Source organism: Ochotona princeps, chromosome 2 (genome assembly GCF_030435755.1).
Source record: "Ochotona princeps isolate mOchPri1 chromosome 2, mOchPri1.hap1, whole genome shotgun sequence".
In the NCBI taxonomy this organism is placed as follows: Eukaryota; Metazoa; Chordata; class Mammalia; order Lagomorpha; family Ochotonidae; genus Ochotona; species Ochotona princeps.
In genome coordinates this window covers 61731265-61756420 of record NC_080833.1, presented here as the reverse complement: position 1 = coordinate 61756420, position 25156 = coordinate 61731265, and the positions used below count along the sequence as shown (strand labels likewise).

Sequence of the window (25156 nt, the reverse complement as noted above, 5' to 3'; positions counted from 1 at the left end):
AATTGTGAAATGAAAACTATTGATGTCAACAAACCTGACTTGCTTTCCAAACTACTCTACAGCACCTTTCAGGTTCCACAGATATATCTCAAGGTCTCTGTCCTCTGCAGTGAGAAAAGATAAATGAATAGAATTTTTCACCCCACACTCAATCTTGTGATGCTACTCCATTTTGTGTATTGATTATCAAGGAAAAACTTTTTTGAGATAAAGGTTTTACTGCTAAAGGAAATATTTGTAATTCACTTGGATTCCAGCCTTGGAACACTTCGATTTTGTTTTTGTTTCAAACTTCTATTTCATAAAATGCTTCATATGAAAAGTACATGAATTGTCTATTTATTTGGCTAAAATATCAAAATCTTAACAAAAAGATTTGCCTCAGATAGTTTTTTTTTATCATGTCCCTAACACTTGAGACATGACATTCTTCAAAAGTCCTTGAGTTTCAGTCTCGATCTGACCTTAATGACAGGAGAACTAAAGGCAGCTGCATTTTGAGACATAACTATCTTTTTGGAAATTATTCATGGACTTAAAAGATCCCTTAGACAAATTTCCCTAATCTGGAGAAAGAATTGGGTAACAACACCCAGGAGGGGCACAGAACTCCCACCAGGGTTGACTAAAAGAGATCTTCACCACAACACATGATAATCAAGCTCTCTTCAATCAAACATAAGGAAAGATCTTTAAAAGTGCTCATGAAAAAAAATCAATTGACCTACAGAGGAATGACAATTAAACTCACAGCTGACCTCTCACAGGAAACTCTACAGGCCAGAAGAGAGTGGAGCGATATATTCCAGATTCTAAAAGCAAAACATTGTCGGCCCAGAAAAGCTTTCCTTTGTCTTTGAAAATGAAATAAAATTTTTCCACAGTAAAGAAAAGTTAAAAGAATACAGCTCTTCCAACCCTGCCCTACAAAAGATAGTTAAAGATATTCTCTTGACAGAGAAAAGGAATAGCACTCACCAAAACCAAAAGCAGATGTGAAGAACATCCCGGTAAAGTAAAAACAGAAGTCTAAATCAATGAACAACCCATTGCTAAATGACATCATCAAATTCCCATCCAATTCATATTAACCCTGAATGTAAATGGCTTAAACTCATCAGTCAAACATCATAGATTAGTAGACTGGGTTTAAGAAAACAAAACCCATCTATTTGTTGCCTACAAGAGACACATCTTACCAACGAAGATCAGCAGAAACTACATCTCATGTATTTTGTTGTTTTTACTTTTAGTTTCATGCCTTCAAAACACCATTTTTTCTCATTAAATTCTTCACTGACTCATATATCATACAAAAGCATCATTCTCTTCAAAAAGGTTCTTGATTCTCTTTTTCATTTCTTCAGCGACACATCAGTGATTCAGTAGCATGTTATTTAATTTCATGGCATTTGTAAATTTTTGTTTTTTCTTCCTGTTGATTTTGTTTTGTGGCTTTTAATTTAAGGGGTTGCATAGTTAACTGTGTTAAGAGACTATCATATCTAGTGGCATGTTGTTTAACTTCATGGCATTGTAAATTTCTGGGGTTTTTTCCTGTTGTTGATTTTATTTTATGGCTTTTCGCTTGGGGTGATTTATAGTGACTGTGTAGTGGAGACTGTCATGTCCAGATGTGAGGATATGGTGCAGTGTGCATCTCTACATCCAGATCGAGGATGGACTCCCAGTGAGACTGTTGGATGTGTCATGACAGTAGGATGCTGGACTTTACCATTGTCCATGCCCAAAATGATCGACGTATGACTGTTTATGAGGACCTATACTGTCGTAATGATATGGGGGAACTCATTGCAAGGAGGTGATTTGTTGAGGAGTTAGGGGAAATCCCAGGGCATATGGGACTGTATCATAAGTTAATAATAATAAAGACAAAATGAAAAAAAGATCTCCAAGAAACAATTTTACAGCTTTCTATTTCTGTAAATGATAATACCAAAATCTATCTCCTAATCTATGGCAACCTCTCCCCCTAACCACAGAATAGGTACAACCTCTAGTTTGCAATTAATCTAAATTGTATATCACTGAACTCTGCATTAGATTACTTGTTATTTTTTGTAAGTTCATTAGTTTGGGGGAAATACCTGTTCAAGTCACGATGTATAATTGGCTGTGTCAGGTTGTGAAGGTACTCCATACCTTTGGCAACATCTACTGCAATAATTAATTTAGACTGCAAATCAAGAATCCTAGAATTTAAAAGTGGATTAAGTAGATGAAATAGTCAAAGCCAATAGCATATCTTTTAAAAATCAAATATATGTGTGATTGTCTACTCTGTAATTTGACTTTTCCCTGTATTGAAGGTTAAGCTAAAAATTTTACAAATTGGAAATAAAATAGATTTCTACATCAGAAATTGCATAAATATAGGTCAACTCAGATATGCAGCACTTCTTTATTAAAATGTTGCATACTATTTTGTAATCTATTTGTAATACTCTAATTTCTTTGTAATAATATAAAAATGAAATTATTTTAATCACTGAGTGAAATCACATTTTAATCACTGTATGTATATATCTAGGAAGTGAACTCAAATTAGAATTGCATAAGACCATTTCTTTTTATACCTTTCTTTTATAAATACTGTGGGCCTGGTAATTATTTCTTTCTGAGCTTACAAATTAGTATATCTGATTTCCTGGTATGTTCAATTTAGCCTATTTTTTTTTTGTAAGCTTCAGTTGCCAATTTAAATTTCTTAAAATTTTACCATCAACTGAGTTCCTGTTAGGAAATCACAGAAGTATTTTTAGTCATTGGAATACAACTACTGGGAATGAATTATAAGCCACATTTAAAATACCATACTTGGTAACACATAGAAGTCTCTGAAGGCGAAGGTACCGACAGCCTCCCAAGTATACCAAAGGCAATTCTATTCCCATATTCTATGATAAATCAGAATCAGAGATCCTTACCTCTTCTGTTCATGAAGGAGGGAGAACAGAGAACCTCCTGATATGTATTGAGTGACAATGGCAAACTGGCTGGGATCGTTCAAGCAGGCTCCCACAAGCTGAATAACACAGGGATGATTGAGCTGGCAAAGAATGGACACCTCCCGGCAAAACATATCTACATCTGATTTGGAGCAGTAGGTATTGGCTCGGTAACTGGAAAGGCAGCAACAGGAAATCCTCACCAACAGATGGATGCAAACAAGGGGCTTGCTATACACATGCTTCTCAGAGGTTGCAACTCCACCTGGATGCTCAGGGTTTTCATTTGCATTCTTACCGTTTTATGGCTACTATTTTATTTCTGCATCGTCCCTTATATACTTTCCCAAAAGAACCTAAATTGGATTAAGAAAAATAAACACATATTATCTTGAGCTCATTACACTAAAGCAGACCGATGTTTTCTTAAGTTACCTGAGCCAATCATTTCATGGAACTCAATTTCTGAGAGCTGAAGGTGGAAGTGTGAAGGCAATTCAGCTCTTAGGAGAAGAACATCTGCCTTTTCTGCAAGCAGGAACAAGCATTTTATTTTTTTGAAATAATCAAACATGGATCTGTATACACACATCCGTAATCTCACAAAACATTAAGATTTAGTTTATTTAAAACATTTAATTTTCCAAATGCAACTGACTATTTGAAGTTACTAAAAATCTTGTCACAATTGCCCTGTGACTGGTTGAATTACAAGCTGTTAGTTCTCCATCTGATTCACGCCACCTTTTTTTTTTTTTTAAATCCAGGCTACAGAATAATTTCTTAACCTACCCCTAACCAGTTGTCTGCATGACATGGCAACCCTGGAGTGTACTTGATTTCATATCATGATAATGATTTTCATATGGTTAATCCTTCAGCCGATTCCAACAGACTTGTTCAAGTATGTATAAGTTGAACCTAAATGCATCCCAATTAACTGACAGGAAATAAGCATATGAATAATTCCGAAAAATCATTCAAATACAATAAAAATAAAAGATAAAATTCTGAATAGTGAAACACACGTTTATGGTAGACTTGCACTATTTAATTTGTTCTCCTAATATTTTAAATTTCTAAGTGTAGAATTTGAGGAAGTTTCCACATTCTTACTTATTTGAGTACTTGAAAAACTATTTTAAGATAGTTTTTCAAAAAAGAAAAACTGTCCCTAGTGCTTCTGAAAGGAATATTAGTATTGTTGATGATGTTTTACCAAAAATTCTCTAGTATTTGAAATTTTCATTGCTATACCTTCAGGAATTGGAAGGGCATAATGGGCAAGTTAAATAATGAGAATAGTATGTTGGTAATATTGCTGCTTGTAAAAACTATTATTTGTAATATGTAAAACAAAATTGAAAGCTATCATAGTGGGTGCAATAATCATCCTTAGTTATAATTATAACAATTGTCCATGATATAAGTACCTTTTGTCATGCTTTTGATCTTCCCCAAGGGGGATGGAACAGACACATAGGAGCCATCTAAAAATCAAATTAGAGAGTTGGAAGTAGCAATAATTTCCCTCCATTTAAACGTTTATGAAAAAAAAGTAGGTGATAAACCCTTGTAAAACCACAGCTTAAAGCTCGCATCTTCCTCTGAGTCTGAAACTATACTAGTGTTTATTTTGAAAGTACATAAAATGAAATTTTAAAATACAAGCTGTGGCGGATTACATCATATTTCATTTATGTCCAGCTGCAGGTATTTTCTGTCCTGCATTAATAGATTACTGAAATGGAAAATACCTGCTCTCAGCTCACTCATACCACCCAATTCATGCAGAAGTATAATGAAATCCAGTCCCAGAAATGTTAAACATGTAGGAAATGCAGATCCATGGATTAGGAAATAGCATCATAGAGATTGTTTTGTGTTCAGCTTCACCTAGAAATGACTTTTCTTAAAATTAAGCTAATCTGTCATCCTACATGCACCCCATCCTAGCTCCAGAATGATAAAAACAGTAATCCAGGTTTACCCTTAGACACGAGATTATACAAAGTTGAAAAATTTATTAAGACAGTGGTTACCTCCTCCAGGCTGAGAATATTCATTGCAGGGCAATTCCTCCTGGGGTCTCTTATAATGTTTTAGGAGTGTGACAATGGCATCGTGTCCTTTATGAAAAAAAGAAAAGATCTTCATTTGTTTTATTTACCTAGCCATTGTCTGATCCACAAAAAATATAGAACATATCCTAAGGGATCCTATGTTGAAATAGGAATTTTATATTTTATTTATTTATTCATTTAAAATCATTTTAAGATACCTGTATGTTAGACACTGTATTAAGGACTACAGTGAGTACAATGAAAAATATGACTATGAGTCAAACAAATTCTTGGGCTCTAGCCCCTCGTTATATCCACTGGATAATTTAGGGTCATCTTGTTTTATGGTCAGCTCACTAGCAACCTTAATTTCCCTTTTCCATGTAAGACAATGTAGTCACAGGTTCTGGGTGACAGAACTAGACCCTTTTGCAAAGGTTCCATACTGTCTGATTTCATATCAATAGGACCTTTCTTTTAGATCTTTATGTGTTTGGGATCAGGAGAAAAAGCAGAATTTCTATTTTTTCTAAAGAGATATTCCATTTGGGGGAAAAAAAAAACACAACTCCAAACCCTTAGCACCTATCCAAACACAGCAAAGCTTATTCACAGAGCCCACCCCCACCTGTCTCAGCCCCTCTGTCCAATTGCCTTCCACTGACAGACAAGAGGGCCTGATGCTTTCCCCAGTGAAGCAGAAAGCTGCATCCTGCATCCTGGGTGCTGTGTGAGTCGGTGATCACACCCCTGATGTTACCTTTCATTTCAACAGCTCTCTTGGCTCCACTTGCGCTGAGCGGTTTTAATTTCTTGCCAGCACAGTGGCACAATTTTCTGGCATTTTCTTTAGGATGCTTTTCATCTAGAGTCTAATGAGTGCCTGGGTTCTGGCTGATGATAAGCATAAGGCTGCCAGGGAAATGCCAAGAGGCCCCCCTGTTCTGGAAGGCATCTCTGCATGATTTCCCACCTCCTGCTAACTGTGGGCACCCACGTGTAGGAAAATTCTCCGCTGCTCTGACTGTTCTGACAAGCTACTAAAGTGTATGCAAAAAAGCCTGATAAAAGTCCCCACTTTGCAACACTAGGCAACAAGGAGTTAAGCAGAAAAAAAAAAAAAAAAAAACCCGTGATGGAGCTCAATAAATAGACTTGTTAAGCCAAACTCATGATAATGGATACACTCAGATAACCAAGGCCGACTAATGGAACATGGCCAGAGATAATCAAACTTCCACTAATTAAATGAAATGTTTTCCTGTATCTCAGAATTTACTATCTACATCCCACTGTTTTACCCAAATAGGAGGTTGCTATGTTATTAGCTTAATGCAGTTTTAATAATGATTTGCACTTTCAGAGTGTTATTCATTGGTGCCTCTGAGGGTTTTGGTACATGTGATTCCTATGCAAGCATGAACTCTGTCGCTTCCTGCTCCCTACCCTCCCAGTCTTTGTCTCACCTAAATACTGTGCTTTCCCATGCTCCTTTATCAATTTTATATGGTATGATTCCCCTTTACCCACAAACCTCTTTGCTTCCCTTTCAACTTTTTGTAAAAGTGTTTATTTTAAAGCCTAGACTTGTAACATTACAAGTAATTCCAAATGGTTATTATAAAGACAGTCAGGTTTCTGTATCATCCTATAGACTTTGGAGATTTCATACTTATTTGAGGTGGTGTACAGTTTCTCTGATTTCTCTGAAAGATTCTCTCTGTGTGCCCTAGCATTTCATCTGAGAAGCAATGAATTCCAAATCTCATCCTTTGCTGTAACAAATATTTTAACAGCTAAATTTGGAAACTAATGGTAATTGACACGAGTACAGAGATCTTCTCATAACTGACTCTGAGGCCTTTTGGGTCCAAAGCTAACAAAGAACATAGGAATTGGTCTTAATCACAGATTCCAAGAAATCATTGTTGAATTCGTATATATTTCAACCTCAGGTTTCATATTGGACTTTGCCCAATATTCCAACATCACCCTTTTTCATTATGTGACTGACCCACTATCCAGAAATATTGAAAGGTGGGAACAGAGGACAGCTTCGGATGGTTGCCCTGATATAGATCACTTCCCTTTGACAATCTTACTCCTGTATGCTGTCAATTACAACAGAGGCAACAACAACAACAAATCCTTTTTGAAATTTCTCAAGACTTATACCTAAAAGCTGTCTTGCCTTTATATCAATGTGAAGGGATTCAGAAACCCTTTGGGCCACTCTTCCTGTCTCTTAATGACCATGCCCACATGAGAATATCAACACTCTGCCTCAAGATGAGTATCATTATATTTTCACAAATAGTAATGTAAAACCATTTGTTTTACTTCTGTATCCATATCATGTTATCCCATGTGTCCCAATATTTTCTCATGTAGCTCCCCTGCCTCTGCGCCTCCTCCCCTTCCTCTGGAAGGCAGATGTTTAGAATATGTATCTTTGTCATCTAAAAACTTGAATTAAGTTGATGATTTCTAATAGACACTCAACTCATGCTTGTTGAAATGAAATAGAAAAAGAGAAGGGTGACATATCCTTCTATTCTATGTCCCACTAAATCACGTCATTTGAGTTCATGTGCTCTGTAATCAAATGTGTGAGGCAAAAAAAAAGGTTACGAGATTATTAAAATGCATTGGGAGAACAATTATAAGGGCATGGACTAAAACAGTGGTATTAAAATGGAAATGATTCAAACATATTTATGAAATAAAAATAACCTTTTTTATTAAAAAAAAAAAAGTATAAGATTTTGAGTGGCAGAAGGAAACACTGAAGGGAAAAAGTGGCCAAGAATCATCCAGATTTGACTCAGGTAACAAAAAGAGAGTTATGTCTACATATATATGAGAAATTATAAGCTTAATGTTGTATTAATCAAGTTTTAGATATTTATATGCATATAAGTAAAGAGATATATAGTCATTTGGTATGGTAGTTTGGAAACATGTTCATAGATTTGATCTTCCCCATTTGCAGGGCAAACCCTTGTGAAATAAAGAGGCTTACAAACATGTGTCATGAATTGCACAGAATAATGCATGTTAGCATTATACCTTTATAATCTTTTGATTATTTCAACACTTCCTTGGTTTTAATTCAGTTCTAACATTTTAAAATTAATGCTATACCTTAAGACATAAATAAGATATTAATATAACTAAATAATATTTGCTTTTAAGATGGGCCTTGTGAGATCTGAGTGTTATATATAGTTTCATTATAGGGTTTGTAAAAATACTCATCACCTACATCAAATTTCTTGTCACATAATAAAGTGTTTCAAAATTAGAGAAGAACATGGTGTCTCGGAATTTTGTGGACTTAGTTGAAACACTGGTCTGCACTTAATTACCATCATTTTCATTGTGAATCTGTTGCATCTTGTTAACTCTAATAAGAACTGTACAACATGGTTTTTACTATCCTCATCTTAAATTTATGAATTTGTGGACAAATGCTAAAATAGGTCAACCTGTGCAATACTGACTAATTGGATGGAAGTTGTGCTTAGAATTATTTAATTTTGGGAAAAAAAGAACTGTTTAATTTTGGTGGTAAGAGCATGAACTCTGAAGCAATATAGACCTCTCTTTGGTTCTAGCTTTTTACTTAACAGTGGTTAACAGCTTTAAATCCAAAATTTTTTGGTCCTTAATGGGATAACAGCAATTTGAGATGTTATTTTGATAATTAAATTCCATATAAACAGAAATTCATGTTATAATAGGTGCATTATCCATTTTAAGTATATAGATTTTTGCATATTTTAAACCTAAAATATTTTTTTAAAAGATTTATTTTATTTTTATTACAAAGTCAGATATACAGAGAGAAGGAGAGATAGAGGGAAGTAGAGCTGCCGGGATTAGAACTGGGGCCCATATGGGATCCCAACACGTTCAAGGCGAGGACCTTAGCCACTAGGCCACGCCGCCGGGCCCTAAACCTAAAATATTTTTATGAATTATGTTCTTGTATCAATGAAAGTTCTTCCCATTGTAATAATACTACATGTTTTCTGTATTTTTGTGTGTCATTTTTAAAAGTGAAGGCAGCTAAACGTGTATAAAGGTAATTGCTGCACCCAAAATCACAAATGGATTTAAAATACTGAGTTAATCCCTTAGTCACTTTGCTACATCATGAGAAATCGACTCTAAAGCACTCGGTTAGGTTCAAAAGACAAAGTACTTAGACTCCGGACAGATAGGACTTGGTAAAGAAGAGGTCTGGAAGTTTATATTCCTTTTTTGGAAATCTACCTAAAAAAAAAAAAAAAAAAAGACTCTACCTCTTCTTTTTTTTTTTAAAGATTTATTTATTTTTATTACAAAGTCAGATATACAGAGAGGAGGAGAGACAGAGAGGAAGATCTTCCGTTCGATGATTCACTCCCCAAGTGAGCCGCAACGGCTGGTGCTGCGCCGATCTGAAGCCAGGAACCAGGAACGTCTTTCAGGTCTCCCACGTGGGTGCACGGTCCCAAAGCTTTGGGCCGTCCTTGACTGCTTTCCCAGGCCACAAGCAGAGAGCTGGAAGGGACGTGGAGCTGCCGGTATTAGAACCAGCGTCCATATGGGATCCCGGGGTGTTCAAGGCGAGGACTTTAGCAGCTAGGCCACGCCACTGGGCCCAACTCTACCTCTTCTTATTTCTCTTTCCTTACTCTCATCTCTGGTTTATTTATTTTTTTTTTTATTTGCTAAAAGCTACAGAAACTCAAAATTGTAAGATTTCATTACTTTTACAGAATTCATTGTAGTCAATTTATTATAAATAATTCATACCCTACTACCCTTGTCAAAAGAAATGAACAAAATATATATCATGGTACAGGGACCACGATTTTTATTGTTTTTGCTCACTTACTCACTAATTCCACGGCTCCAGTTCCCTGTCACTGTGAATTAGAGTGTTTCAGTTGTATACAAATATTGTATTCTAGATAATTAGATATAGGGATAGGAGTCTCTGTAAATTTCTTTAACTGGTGTCAGTTTTGAAGCAAATAAAAAGTTTTCACTTCTGTTTCTGGTTTAGGTTGTTTTCTGACACTAAACTATTTGCTATTAAAAAAAAATGTTTTTATTTGTCAAAAGCAGCCTTTTCAGATCTAATTGCCATACACAGTATTGAGCTATGTGTTCAATTCTAATTGGCTGAGATCTTTTCAATTTGGTAGTTTCACATTTAATGCAATGGAAGTAAGATTATATGCAGGTCTTTTCAATGGGTTTTCCAGACTGGTGATTAGGATAGAGCATTTGAACATAAACAGGTTTCTGACTACTTCTGATGGCTAACTTAAATTGTTCCATACAAGTTATTTTTACCCAAGAGAAAGAGCAGAAAAAACCCAAGTGAGTGAGACAGCTATCACTACTCTATATCTCTAAGCAGTAGCAATATGGCACAGAACTTTGAAACCTAAGCAGTCTATGTAGAATCAACATCACCAGGAGAGTTATTTCCCAAACTGATTTTCATCTCTTCCAGTTAAAAGAGTCATGTAAATGGAGAACATTCTTCATATTTGATCATACAGAGAGCTATGGTTAATAAGCTCTTTACTGGAAATATTGCTAAACAGAATTCCAAAGCACTCCTGAAATGCCTTATTCATTTAAACAGAGAGAAGTACTGCTGAGGAGGATTCCACAGTGTTTTCTTTAGAGAATAGACTATGTTGAACTGTGCATTTGGGGCATATGCAAAACTAGTTATTTTCAAATAGATAATATGTAGAAGCATTTCTGCATCATCCTTGTTTATAAAGAGGAAACTCCAAAAGCAGTTTTGGAATGCTTCTTGAACTTCATCACAATGCCTATGAAAATCCTTAGTATTAGCATTTTAGCTAACTTTGTGACTTTCTCCCCAAAAGAGAAAGGGAAGCATTTATTTATGCAAAAACAGCAAGGACTCTGTACTATTGACAATGTCAACGAGACCATTTCAATCCTCTTTTAACACATGAAAACAGTGCATTATTTACCAAGAAAAAAAATAACAATTTTATTTGCTGGTTTGGCTTATCTTGCTCTAGAACATATGTAAAACATTCATCTGTCTTGTAGGTATTAATGTCAATTTGTTAAAATTCATAGAAATACTGAATTCAACCCTGATTCCCAGCACACTAGTTGAACAAATAAAGGTGACAAATCTGACATATGTTGGAAAACTAATCAGCAAATTCTGTAAGCTAAAGGATTTTTGTTGTGGTTTGGTTGGAAATCTTAGAAGCTTGCACAATGATTCATTGTATCATAAGGTGTAGTATTCCACAAAATAAATACACAAATGTGAAGCCAGTTGTTAGCTCTCCTCTAATTCACCTAAGAACAAACCAAGCCAACTCTTGTGAAGAGAAAGCTGCAACAGCAGTTTCTGTGCTGCCTCTGAAAGACTAATGCTTTGTAAACAGTCTTATTCTGAAACTCACACTGTGTGTGGAACACTAAGAATCACTTGACAATGCAATTGGATTGAGAAGCTAGAATTTAATGGTATCTCTGCCAAAGCCTTAGATTATTTATTACTTTCTAAAAGATACTCAGATATACACAAAGCAGGTCATTGTACATAATAGGAATACACACATACTTTTCATCAAGACATGTATAAGACACATCTTTCAACATTAATAGCACCAAATCAAACAGTACTCAAAAGTTTGTGAATAGTAGACTGAATGAATTATGATGTATTCATGACACATTATCCTATACTACAAAGAACTGACCATTCCAACCACCTGTAATGATGTGAATGGATCTCACAAACTGTCAGCAAGCGAATCCAGAAATGAAAAGTGTACACTTTAACACTCCATTTTTAAAAATACAAAAAGAAGAACTGTCAGAAGGCGGCAGTGGTACTGTCCTTGGGAGAGTGATTGAAAGAGAATAGAAGTGGGGCATGAAGGGGCTGATCACATTCAGTGCCTCAAACTGTGAGCTATAGGTTAAATCTAAAAATTTGTGGAGTTGTGTTTTTATAATATATACTAAGCTGTCTACATTTTTGTATATATAATACCCAAATAAAAATTAAACAATATAGTCATCTAACTCATTACTTTAAACCCCAAGTCTGCCTATTTATTTGTAAGCTATCTCCTATGTCATTTTTTCACTAACTGATTTCAGATTTGTATATTTGATTTTTCTACTCGATTATCCTAAAACAGCTCTCTATTTTCCAAAGTTTATCTATTTTCATTCATCTTACCATATTTCTTCTTTCACTGATTGATTTTCATATCCTACATCAGGTAGAAATCCTTTTAGATCAACTTGTTAGATTATGAAAAATTACGGTTGTGCATTGCATTTTTTAAAGGGTTTTTGTTTTAGTTTTGTTGGAAAGTCAGATACACAGAGAGGAGGAAAGATCTTCCATCCGTTGATTTACTCCCCAAGTGGCCACAACAGCCACAGCTGCACCAATCCAAAGCCAGGAGAACGGAACCTCTTCCTGGTCCCCTGTGTTGATGCAGGGTCAAGGCTTTGGGCCATCCTCAACTGATTTCTCCTGCCACAAGCAGGGAGCTGAACGAGAATCGGGGCCACCAGGATTAGAACCAGCATTCATGTGGGATCCCGGCTCGTGCAAGGCTAGGACTTTAGCCTCTAGGTAACAACACATTGGGCCCGATGCATTGCACTTTTAAGATAGAAAATATAGCACTGATATGCATATACATATATGCACACATATATTTATTTATATCTATTTATAAGTATATATACATATATATTTCACTATATAGTTTTAACATTCCAAAAGATAATGCTTCAAAGAACTGTAAAACCTAATATACTTTTAATACCTTATGTTATTCCATAATAGAGCAGGAGAGCAGAGAAATCTTCCATCTCCTTAGAATGCGTGAGGTAGGTGTGAAATACAACCTACCAGGATCATAACTGGTAACTCATAGACAACAGACTTGAATCAGAATTAGACAATAGTTAAACTACAAAGACATATAGCGGGAATCAAGAGCGATCCTGACAACCTCTTAACAGGAGGTCATATGCAAAGACCGGGGGGGGGGGGACTCCAGAGTGGAGCAGGGGGACAGGAGGAGACTGGTATCCCAACCCTGAAGACTCCCGGATCCTCACCAAGGACTATCAGTACAAGCACCAAGGACTACATCCCAACTACTAAGGAGACCACGGGGAAATGGAGTGCCCTCGGAGGCCAAGAACTCTGAGGTCATCCACTCCTGCTTGAATCTACCACATGGCATGGAACAAGTCCAAACCCTCCCTTGCAGGATCCGAGAGCATCAGAACAACAGCCAAGAGCCCTGAGCAGTCTGCAGAAACAGAAGAACAGTAAACTTCCTTCGGGACTAGGGAGGGGAGCTCTCTCTGGTCCTTGCTTGGTTCCAACTTTGGGTCCACACCCTCTCTGGCAATGACCATCAGGATCGCTCTGGAAACCATTCAAAACAAACAAATAACCAAACAAACAAACAAAAATATAGAATAGATAGAGAACAACAAGGAAAGCCTAGAATCAGACAGGAAACAGTCAGCGTGGTCTCACTTATATCTTACTAGGTGGCACACAAAGATTAGTTACTCCTCACTAGGGCATTGAAGATTTCTCTGCACACCCCTCCTTAAAACTGTTCTGCACCTAAACCGTTGACATATGTCTTGTTAGAGTTATAAGCCAGTCTAGACTCCCCCCCCCCCCAAAAAAAAATACAGGTACAGCAAAATTACGCTTGAACGCTATAAAAAGTTAAACACTACAATGAAAATAGACACGAGACAACTGAATAGCAATCTATAGCCATTTTAAGGTGTATAGAACCCGGTTGTATATAAACTAAAATTGAAATGTCAATGCAGAAGTCACACGATGTGGTTCAGAATGTGCATTTTAAAATTTTTTTTATTAATTATTTTGCATTATGTAACAGTTTCATAGGCTCTGGGAATCCCCCTCCCCCCTCCCCTCCCCTCCCCCCTGGTAGATTCCTCCACCTTGATGCAGTATTACAGTTCAAATTCAATCAAGATTCTTTCCTTGCAAACATATACCAAGCATAGAGTCCAGCTACTTATTGTCCAGATGGGTTGAACAGTTTCTTGGGGAGACCGTTTCTGGTCCAAAGTTAGAGCTGGTAGAATATCATCCCAGTTAATTAAGAGTCCTATTATAACATCAACAGCAATTTGCAATATTATGGAATTGACATGGTTTTGAGTAGCCAGTATGTTAAAAAAAAAAAAAAAAGCAAGTCCTAACCACAACCTATGATTAGCTCATTGACATTTCAATTTTAGTTTGTATACAGGATCGGCTGCTATATACCTTAAAATGGCTATAAGGTACCATTCAGCTGTCTCGTGTCTATTTCATTTTAGTATTTAGCCATTTGTTGTGTTGAAGTATAATTTTGCTGATCTTGGCAGATTTTAGGATAATCTAGACTGGCTTGTAACTCTAACAAGATATTTGTCGACATTTAAGGTGCAGAACATTTTTTGTTTTGTTTTGTTTTGTTTTGTTTTTTTGGGGGGGGGTGTGCAGGAAAATCCTCAACACCATGGTGAGGAGTAATTAATCTTTGTGTCTCACCCAGCGAGGCATGAGCCAATCCACGCCAGCTCTTTCCTGTCAGATTTCAAGCTCTATTTTCTGTTGTTTGTTTATTTATTTTAGGTTTTTTTTTTTAGTTTGTATGATTGTTTGTTTGCTGTGAGGGGTTTTCGAAGCAATCCCGATGGTCATTGCGAGGGAGGGCGGGGGTCCAGAGGTGGAGCCAGGCTCGGACCAGAGAAAGCTCTCCTCCCTGGTCCCGAAGGACATTTATTGTTCTGTTTCTGCGGACCGCTCAGGGCTTCTGGTTGTCTTTCCGATGATGTTGGTTTCTGCACGGTAGTGTTTGGATTTCTTCCATCCCCTGCGGAAGCTCCGGTTGGGGGTGGGTGACTTCAGAGTACTCGGCCTCCGAGGGCATCCAATTCCCTGTGGCCTCCTTGGCAGTTGGGATATAGTCCTTGTTGCTCGTATTAATACTTTGTGGTGAAGGTCTGGGGGTCTTCATGGTTGGGATCCAAGATTCCTCCTTATCACCTGCTCCACTCTGGAGTGCCCCCCTGCTCCACGCACATGACCACCTGTTAAGAGGTTGTCAGGATCGCACCCGATTCCCCCCTCATGCATTGGTATAGTAGTTTTATTGTTGTTTAGTGCCGCTTTGAGTCTGTTGTCTATGAATTACCAAATTTGATCTTGATAGGCTATATTGTACTTTTTTCTCACTCTTTTTATGGTCCTGAAAGATTTCCCTGCAGACGTTTCACAAAAGAACAAACCCAAATGGCAAACAAGCATATGAAAAAATGCTCAAGTTCCCTGGCAATAAGGGAAATCCAAATGAAGACAACAATGAGGTACCACCTAACTCCAGTAAGGATGGCACACATACATAATACCACCAACACTTGCTGGCGAGGCTGTGGGGAAAAGGGAACCCTTCTCCACTGCTGGTGGGACTGCAGACTTGTACAGCCTCTATGGGAATCAGTTTGGCTAATACTCAAACAACTGAAAATCAACATACCATATGATCCAGCAATAGCGCTCCTAGGGATATATCCAAACCATCTCCTACGCAAGAAACCAACATGCATGCCTATGTTCATAGCAGCACAATCTACAATCACAAAAACCTGGAAGCAGCCAAAATGCCCATCAATAGAAGACTGGATAAGAAAGCTATGGTTCATCTACTCTATGGAATACTACTCAACTATTAAAAGAACGTGCATTTTTTAAACATATTGGTTACTCAATACTATGTCCATTAATTCCATAAAGTTATAAATTGTTGCTGATATTGTGTTGGGGCTTTTAATTGATACTCTGCCGGCTCTTCCTTCAGACCAGCGATGGTCTCCCCAAGAAGCCGTTGAATTTATCTCGACAATAAAATACTGGACTCTATGCTTGGTATATGCTTGCAACGAAAGAACCTCAGCTGAACTTGAACTGTGGCAATGCAGCAAGGTGGAGGAATCCACCATGAGGGGAGGGTTTGCGAAGGGGTGGGGGAAATCCCAGTACCTATAAAACTGTGTCACATAATGCAATATAATTAATAAAAAAAGATAATGCAATTATCCTAATTTAAAATAATCATTAAAATATTTCCTAAAAGTCTTACATGCTTTATAATACTCAGTTAAAGCTACAATTTCAATGACAGTATATACTATTCCATGTTAAATGCAAATCTAAACTCCTTAGGCATATGTGTATGTAGATCTCAGTGTGGAGGTGAATCTTAAAAACAATGACAGAGATGCTAATGTGTCTTCTGAATAAACTCTTTTCTTACATGCTCTTGGGATATACAATTTGTTATTGATCATCTATATTTTTGACTGTTTTTGCTACTGCTATCAAAACTAAGATGCTAATTATAGGCTTTTATTTTGTGCTGTACACTTTTGTCAGTAATCTCCATTATATTATATTATCTCAGTTAATCATTACAAATTTTGTGAAGTAAAAGTTGTTATCCTCGTTTTTGGACTGGTGTGAGGTGGTAAGCAATGTTCCATGCTAACAAGCCCAACTCTAGATCCCCATGTGGGCTGGTGCATGAATCTGACCCATACAGATCTTTCCGTCTCCGCCCTCCAGACCATCTAGCCTCAGTCCCCTCACTTTCCTGTAAGTACAGTGGCCCTGTCATTTAGTGTCCTCAGAATTCATTCCTCTCCTACATGTATTGTGACCTTATCCATAGATGTTCTTAGGCAGCAATTCCAGACACCCAAGACTCCAGAGCTTGCCTCTGGGTGGCCAGTGGGCAAAGCCTAGCTCAGTTATTGCTCTGGTTGCCCTCAAGCTCAAGATTCACCCACCACTTGGCAGCAGTGGATGGGGTGGGGGTTATTGCAGTTGCTCCAACTGGGCTGCAGTTCCCACTAATGTATGTGAAGGCTGAGTGTGTAGTGGGCAGGATCGGGGTGGGCTGCAACACCCATTGGTTTGTGTGAAAGGCAGGGCTGGAGACAGAACTGACCCAGGAATTTCAACCACTAGCAAGTACATAAGTTGATTGAGGCAATGAACTCTACCGGACTCTATATTGGTAAGCACACACAAGAATCAGATCTGGCATCACCTGATATGAAGTTTCTGTAGGGATCCCCCCAACTGAATTGCTGGATTCAGAGCCCCAACCATGGAGAGAATTGCCGGTTCCATGGTCTGACTTGTGGACTGAATGTGTCAGAGCTGGGACTCGCCCAGTGGCTTAGATGGAGCAGTGGACAGCATACCCATATGGAGGTGCACATGGAGGATATTGCAGTACATTGAAGTCTGCAGAGGACACCTGGTACCATAACACAGGACAGAGGACAAAACAAATTGATCAACTACCCCAGCCAAGAGTTGTCAGTGAATATTTGGGCAAAGACTCTAAGGTGGACTGTGTCAACCAGTGGATTCTGGAGAGATTTCATCATGGTTGGAGTGGCGAGATTGGCAGTAATTTGGAAATGTTGAACTATTGAAACCTCATGAGCAGCACCCTCAGAGCATGCGCCACATTTGGCACCCTGTGTTGGTGCCAGGTGGCTGTCCTCCATCCCAGGGTGCAGAAGTGTTTGGGAGGCTGGGTGTGGCTTCTCTCCTTGTCTCCTACCTTTCCCCAGAAACAGAAAGGTAAGAGAGAATGTGGAAATAATGGTTTCACCAATTATTTCCTGTATTCCTTGACCCTAATCACCATAATCAACTATGTAAAGATCATTTAAAATAAAAATAATTGATATATATTTTTTAAAAATTTGCAAATACCTCTTTCATATGCCCACATCAAGCATGTCTGCTCATCTTTTTCACCACTAGACCTGCTGGGATCACAGGCTACTAGATTCATATCAGCACCATTATCCAGTAAGAACTGAACCAGGTGAATGTGACCATGGTAGCAAGCGGAATGCAATCCTGTAATAGAGAACAAAAGAGTGGAAGGAGAAAAGAAGAAAACTGCACCTAGAATTTCAAAAACCAGTCACCACTATAGAATAGCATTGTCCTTAGTGTTTTAAGATAATGATTGTTTGGTACATAATTATATCACTGAGAAAACAAAACAAAATACTTTAAGTTGGAGTAGTACATTCTAGTACATCTTTTATATAGATACTATTTTAGTCAGACTGAATTTCTAATATTTCTACATCTGCTATAATTATCAAGAACAAGTGTTAACTTCTTTACATAGAGAAAAATGAGTACTCCAAAAGGTATATTTTTCATGAACTAAAGGCAGGAATGTTATTGTTCAATCTGCTTTTGGTAGGGATCATAAAGGAGTCCATTGACTATATATAATTTAACAAAATATTTTTTAAATATTTATTTTAAAGATTTATTTATTTTTATTGGAAATGAAGATATACAGAGGGGAAAGATATACAGAGAGAAGAGACAGAGAGGAAAATCTTCTGTCCGATGACAGAGACAGCATCAGTCAGTGCTGCGCCAATGCCAAGCCAGGAGCCAGGAGCTTCCTCCAGGTCCCCCACGTGGGTGCAGGGTCCCAAGGTTTTGGGCCGTCCTCGACTGCTTTCCCAGGCCACGAGCATGGAGCTGGATGGGAAGTGGAGCATCTTGGATTTGAACCGGCACCCATGTGGGATCCCTGCACCTTCATTCAAGGCGAGGACTTTAGCTGCTAAGCTACTGCGCCTGTCCCTAACAAAATGCTTATACTGATGGATATTCCCTCTGCATTTTATTATCATTCACTGTCAAACCACATAAAGCCATCTAGGTCACTCCTGCTTCCCACTTTTGCTAAGCACACCAAACTTTCTTGCACGTCAGGAACTGAATGGTCATCTTACCTGTGTGCCCGTCCCTTCCTTGGTGATTGATATTTATGACATTTTGATCAAGAAGGAATTTAACCAGGTCAATGTTCTTGCCATAGGTACAGGCACTGTAAAGAAACAACAAAGAACAATATAAGACTTTATTTTGGGATTGAATTATGTCCTCCCTAAATTCATATGGTGAAGTCTACCTGCTGGATCCTCAGAATGTGAGTACGTGTAGACATAGTGTCCGTAAAACAAATAACTATGCTAAAATAGAGTCATTAGGGCATGTTTAATCCAGTATAACTACTGCCGTTGTAAGAAAAGATTAGAAAACAGTATGTGAAGACACAGTGAGAAGGTGGCCAACCTCAATCCAAGTAAAAAGGTGTCAGAAGAAGCCAATCTTTAAATGCATCAATATTAGACTTCAAACCTCCACAATTTTGAGAAAATAAATTTGTGGGTTTTTTTAGGTAAAATCAGTCTGTAATATTTTCTTACAGTTGCTTTAAAAAACAAGTACAGCCATAATTAACACATGTTGCTCCAGATGTCCGATGTGTATAAAAGTACCAAGGAGACAGAAAAAAAAGAAGGAAGGATGCAGTGGTGAAACAACTGAACATTGCTTCACTCCCAAATGGTCGCAACAACAAGGCCTGGGCAAACCTGAAATCAGGAGCCAGGACCTGTATCCTGATCTTTAGCGTTGAGGGTAGCATCCCAAATTCTTGGCCATCATCTTCCTTCCAGGTACATGAGTGGTATGCTGTGTCACAATGGAGCATCTTATACTCACACAGACATTCCAGTAAGGGATGCAGTATAACAAGTGGTGGCTTATCTTGCTGTGCCGCAATGCCAGGCACTCGATGAACTTTTGGAAGACTACGTATTTTAGCATCCAAGAGAAGTAAGTTTTTTACAGGAAAATTTACAACTTGACTTATTGCCGTACTTAACTGAAATTCTGATGCAATTGTTTACTGGAAAAGTTAACATGCATAGAGCTAGTTGTAAAAAGATATGGTATCTATAATATCAGATCTCAATTTTTGACTATTAATTCTCATAAATCTTCTGGTAGCTTTCCTCATACATTTCTCTTTGTTATCATTTGTTCAGCAACAATACTGTGCTTTGAAATCTCAGAGAGCTTTGGTCACAGAACCTATCAATAGGCAAAGCCCCATACATGTTATTAGTTAAGGAAAATAGAGATTTGGTTATTGAAGACAAGGGCATTTGGTGGATCTTCTCTCCCTCACAGAGTCTTGTCCAAGTTATTTTCCCTAGTGAGATACTGTTCATCTTTCATCTACTGAAATGCTGCTTGCTGTACAAAGCATTCTTGTGAACCAAAGGCAGACGACACTGTTGTTTCATATGCTCCCTCGTCACTTCAGTTTAAGGCACTCATTGCCTTATGTTCCAGTGGTAGACACATTTCTGCTTATCCTCATACCTTACAATGGAGCTCCTTTAAAGACAGGAAAGGTCTTGGCACCTAAATGTCTGTCTAGCTACAACACAAGGAAGGTTCTTAGTAATTGTTTCTTGAATAATTGAATGCATCAGAGGCCACTGTATCCGTGCAATATGTCATATCACCATTAAAGTATTTGTATTATAAACAGGACATGTAAAACTACAGTTAATATTTCATGGTCAAAATTGCCTCACTGATTCTTTTCCAAGCAACTATTTACTGGAAATAGAGTTATGAATATGAAGAAATATATATATTTATATATGTATTTTTTGAAAGTTAATACTTCAAAGGGGAAAGCCTCATCCATCAATCCATAAGTTACTACAAATGGAATAAATATCTGAAGATTGTACATATTTATGGGATACTTTGTGATGACTCCTTAAGTGTATGCATTTTGTGATATCCAATGAGGTTAAATTTATTTGTACTCTCAAATATTTTATTTTTAGTTATAATAAGAGCATCAGAATTTATTTTTTATATTTTTAGAGAGAAATATTCAGAAAATGAATCTTATCCATCATAACCTCAGAGTTAACAGAGCACAAATTTTAGTCCTGTCTGTCTTTACATAGGTATCTGTCAATCAATGTTTCCTAATATTTCCCATCCCACTTCCACCTCTGGCCTATGACAACCACAATTATGTAACATCTATAAGATCACATTTTAAAGTATTGATAATATTTTAAAATACTAAAATATTACACATATTGCTGAGCTCATTTGATACTTGTCCTCCAGTGCTTGTCTTACTTCATTTAACATAATAACCATCATGACCCATTTTTTTCACCTCTTTAATTGAATTGATTACTGAAACTGGGATTCGTTTTTCATGCGTTTTTTTTTTTTTTTTTGATGCATTGTAATGTGGTCAGAAAACATGCTTGATATGAATTCTGGTTTTTTGAATTTGTTGAGACTTATTTTGGACCCACCACATGATCCATCCTGGAAAATAGTCTATGTGCTACTGAGACAAGTATGTGCTCTGCATCTTTTGGAAGGGAGGATCTGTAAATGTTTATTAGGCCCAACTGATCTACAGTGCAGTTTACTTTTGCTGTTTCCTTCCTAATTTTCTGCCTAATGATCTGTACATCTCTGAAAGTAGAGAGTTAAAGACCACTTCTATTATTTTATTAAAGTCTATCTCTCCCTTTAGATACAGTAATATTTTCCTTGTGTATTTGGTGCTCCAATATATAATTGTTATTTTTCTTGCAGTATTAAACTTATTATTTTACTACCTATTTCTTACTTTATTTTTAAATTGTATAGATAAAAACATTTTTAGCTGATAGAAGAATTGCTATTTTTCTACCATTTTAATTTTAGTCAATCTGTGTTGTTAGAAATGAAATTTTCTTGTAAGTGACTTAGATTTGGGTGCTGCTTTTTAATTTATTTGGTTACTCTATGTTTTCGATTTTTAAGTCTAATCCACAGACATGTAATGTAATCGTTGATAGTGTTCTTTTCCTTTCCTTTCCTTCCCTTCCCTTTCCTTTCCTTCCTTTTCTCTCTTCTTTTCTCCCTCCTTTCCTTCCTTCCCTCTCTTTCCTCTTTTCTCTAAAGAGAAAAACAATAGAATAGGAGAAAAATTTGAAAATTATGCAACCAATAGAGGATTAATAACCAGAATATATATATATATATATATATATATATATATATATATAAAGAGCTCAAGTAACTCAACAATAAAACAATCTAATCAAGAAATGTGCAAAAGGCATGAACATGTAGTTTTTAAAGATTTTACATAAAAAAAAGATTTACATAAAAGTGGCAAATAGACACATGAAAAAAAATGCCTAGGATCACTAACCACCAGGAAAATACACAAAGACACCATAATGAAGTATTACTTCACCTCAGTTTGAATGGCTATCATCCAAAAATTAAACAAACAATAAATGCTGGAGAGAACATGAGGAAAAGGGTACCCTAGTTCACTATTAGTTTGAATAAAAACTATAGCAATTATGCAGGCCAGTATGTTGATTCCTCAGATGTCTGAAAATTGATCTGCCACTTGACACAGCAACCCCATACTTGGGAATTTACACAAGTGAAATGAAATCTGTATATGTATGCCCATGTTCATTACAGCTCAAGTCACAATAAATAAGGTATTAAATGAAACCAGATATCCAACAACAGATGACTGGATAAAAACATTGTGGCAAAATACACAGCATGGAATACCATTGAGCCATAAACAACAATGAAACCTGTCTTTCACAATAAAATGGAAGTAAGTAGAAATCACTATACATAATGAAATCAGCCAATACCAAAAAATAAATATCTTATGTTTTCTTTCATCTGTAGTTTGTAATATACAGAGCTCAAAAAGATGTGATTTATATAGCGGAGATTGGCATTTTAAAATCCAATTGTTGTTTACAGTTGTAGTCTATATTTTTCAGAAACAGCAAATTATTTTGACTTGCCAGTAATTCCATACCTGTTGGAGTGTTCAACCTGTGCTTGCTAAGCAAACTTAAACCACGCAATTCAAAAACAACAACAGCCAACCAAACAACCAAACAAAACCAAGAAGAAATAAGGAAGGAAGAGAATGTGCGTGTAGTTCAGGAATAAGGGAGGGCAGCGTGGGAAGAATCACTGTATATGAAATATGTATTGGGACATTTGTTAAATGTGTTCACTACATATGTGAGTATGTATAATAAGTTAAAATTAAAAGCAAGTACTAATAAAGCATTCCATATTTATGCTTCATTGCCACCATATGCTTAATTTTTGATGTTACATTTTTGTCTTTGCATATTGTATACATTTCATGTAGAGATTATAATTTTGGTTGTCTTCATAGTAAAGCTATAAATGATTTACACAATCTGCTTTAAATGTTGGAGCTTTCTGGGTTTGTTATCTCTTGTCTTCCTGGAAACTTTCTACTTAAAAATATTTTATTGCCATTAGTAGGCAATTTTTTTGAAGTTTGAAGAAATCCATTTAACAAATCTTGTAGCACAGATCCCATGGTCACAAATTACATCAGACTTAGACTGGGATCTATGAAGGGCATGCTTTATTGTTGGCTGGAAATGTTTATACCTCTAGTCTCATATTACTCATTTCAGTCTCTAATATTTTTGCTGAGTTAGACAAATTAGGAACCTGTTATGGATTATTTGCTCTTTTCTCTTACAGTTTGCAAAATCTCTATTGGTATTAATCTTGGTAAAATTGATTATAATAGGCAAAGGGTAAATATATTTGGGTTGAGTCAGGTGAGTCAGGTGATGATTTTGTTATCGAAACCTGTATAGTTATTTCTTTCAGTTTAGGGAGTTTTCTCTCATTATATCTTTGAATGTACATTTTATTCTTTGGCATTATTAAGCCCTTTTTGAATCCCAGTAATTCAAACACTTGTTCATTTTATGCTATGCCATATTCTCCTACACCATATGCTTTCATATTACTCCTTGATACTTTTTTTCTTTACTATTATGTATTTTCAAACAAACTGCTTTTGAGTGCAGTAATTCTTTCCTCTAGTATGTTCTAATATTGATGTCTTCTATTACAGTTTTAATTTCACATAGTACATTTTTCAATTGAAGGGTTTTTGGTTGATTTTTAAAAAGTCATTTCCATCATTATGTCAAATCTCTGTTAAAGTATTGAACTGATATTTCTTTGTGCTCTAGGATTTTGTTGAGTTTTGAAATTTTCATCTGAGCATTTGGAAATTTCATTTCCTCCCTGATTGATTTCTGGTTCCTTATTTTGCTATTCTGTCACATTCTGGGTCCTTGGAAGTTCATGGTGCTTTTTTAAGTGCAACATCATCTGCACATTAAAGATTAGTCTGTAATGTGATTTCTTTCTTTGGCTCTCCTGATAAGAACTCTAATAGACTGTTCTGTTGAATTGAGCTCCTTAGGTGAGATCTCTGTTTGTTGTTGTTGTTAGCTGCTCTTGTTGTGGGATAGAGTTTAAGACGGCTCAACATGGACCACAGAAACCCACTCGGCACTGAAGCAGATTCAAAGGCTTTGTCTAACAGCATTGACCTGAGAACAAGGAGCATATGACTCTACTAATTTTTTTCCAGCCCTGCACTGAGTTCCAAACCATTTCTGGGATTCCTTGATGTCCACCCAATGTTGTAGCATTTGAGATATAGAATACCTCATTGGGCAAGTAGGCCCTAGGGTGGGTCACACCTGGGCATCACAGTCGTCATATATAAACATATGCTTAAATTATTAGAATAAAAATATTTCTCTATTACTTCTGGTAGTCATACATTTACATGAACTAAAACAAATGAGTCCATGGTTTCAACTTACTGCATCAATCCTCTCTTACAGACAACTTTTGCAGGTGGTAATCAATCTTAAGTTATAGCTAGTTCTAATTTATCTACTTGTGGTAGTAAAATTATTTGAAAACTCATCTGATGTATGCGTTTAAATGGGTATGATATAATGGAGAAAGATAAAACCAGCAACACATACATGTCTGTTCTGCCAGTTTTCCCCTTCACAGGGCAGAATGCACTGATTCATTCTGATTAGGTGTGATCTGAAGAATTCTTGCATCTATTCTGTTACTGAGTGTGTAGAAATCAGGCAAAATGTTTTGGTAGTAGAATATGAAGAGATGGAGAAGCACTAGATCAAAAGGCTTTTACCACATTGTTTTGTATCTAACAGAAACTGGCAATGTTCTTAGCTTCCGTGAACCTC

At 36.7% G+C, this 25156-nt stretch overlaps 1 protein-coding gene across 3 annotated transcripts in view; it reads right to left on the bottom strand.

Annotated features, from left to right (window-relative positions):
* Positions 1-25156, bottom strand: part of TNNI3K (TNNI3 interacting kinase) — a 281015-nt gene that overhangs the window by 161657 nt on the left and 94202 nt on the right. For all 3 annotated transcript variants that reach the window (XR_009244475.1, XM_058658087.1, XM_058658095.1), the window contains exons 10-17: positions 18950-19044; positions 17895-18044; positions 5012-5098; positions 4403-4459; positions 3405-3497; positions 3268-3325; positions 2949-3143; positions 2109-2213 (exon numbers count right to left, since the gene is read on the bottom strand). Coding sequence is in view for 2 of the 3 variants with exons in the window: in XM_058658087.1 (XP_058514070.1) it covers positions 2109-2213; positions 2949-3143; positions 3268-3325; positions 3405-3497; positions 4403-4459; positions 5012-5098; positions 17895-18044; positions 18950-19044 (840 nt within the window). In the remaining variant the exon portion in view is untranslated. The remainder of the gene's footprint in view (positions 1-2108; positions 2214-2948; positions 3144-3267; positions 3326-3404; positions 3498-4402; positions 4460-5011; positions 5099-17894; positions 18045-18949; positions 19045-25156) is intronic.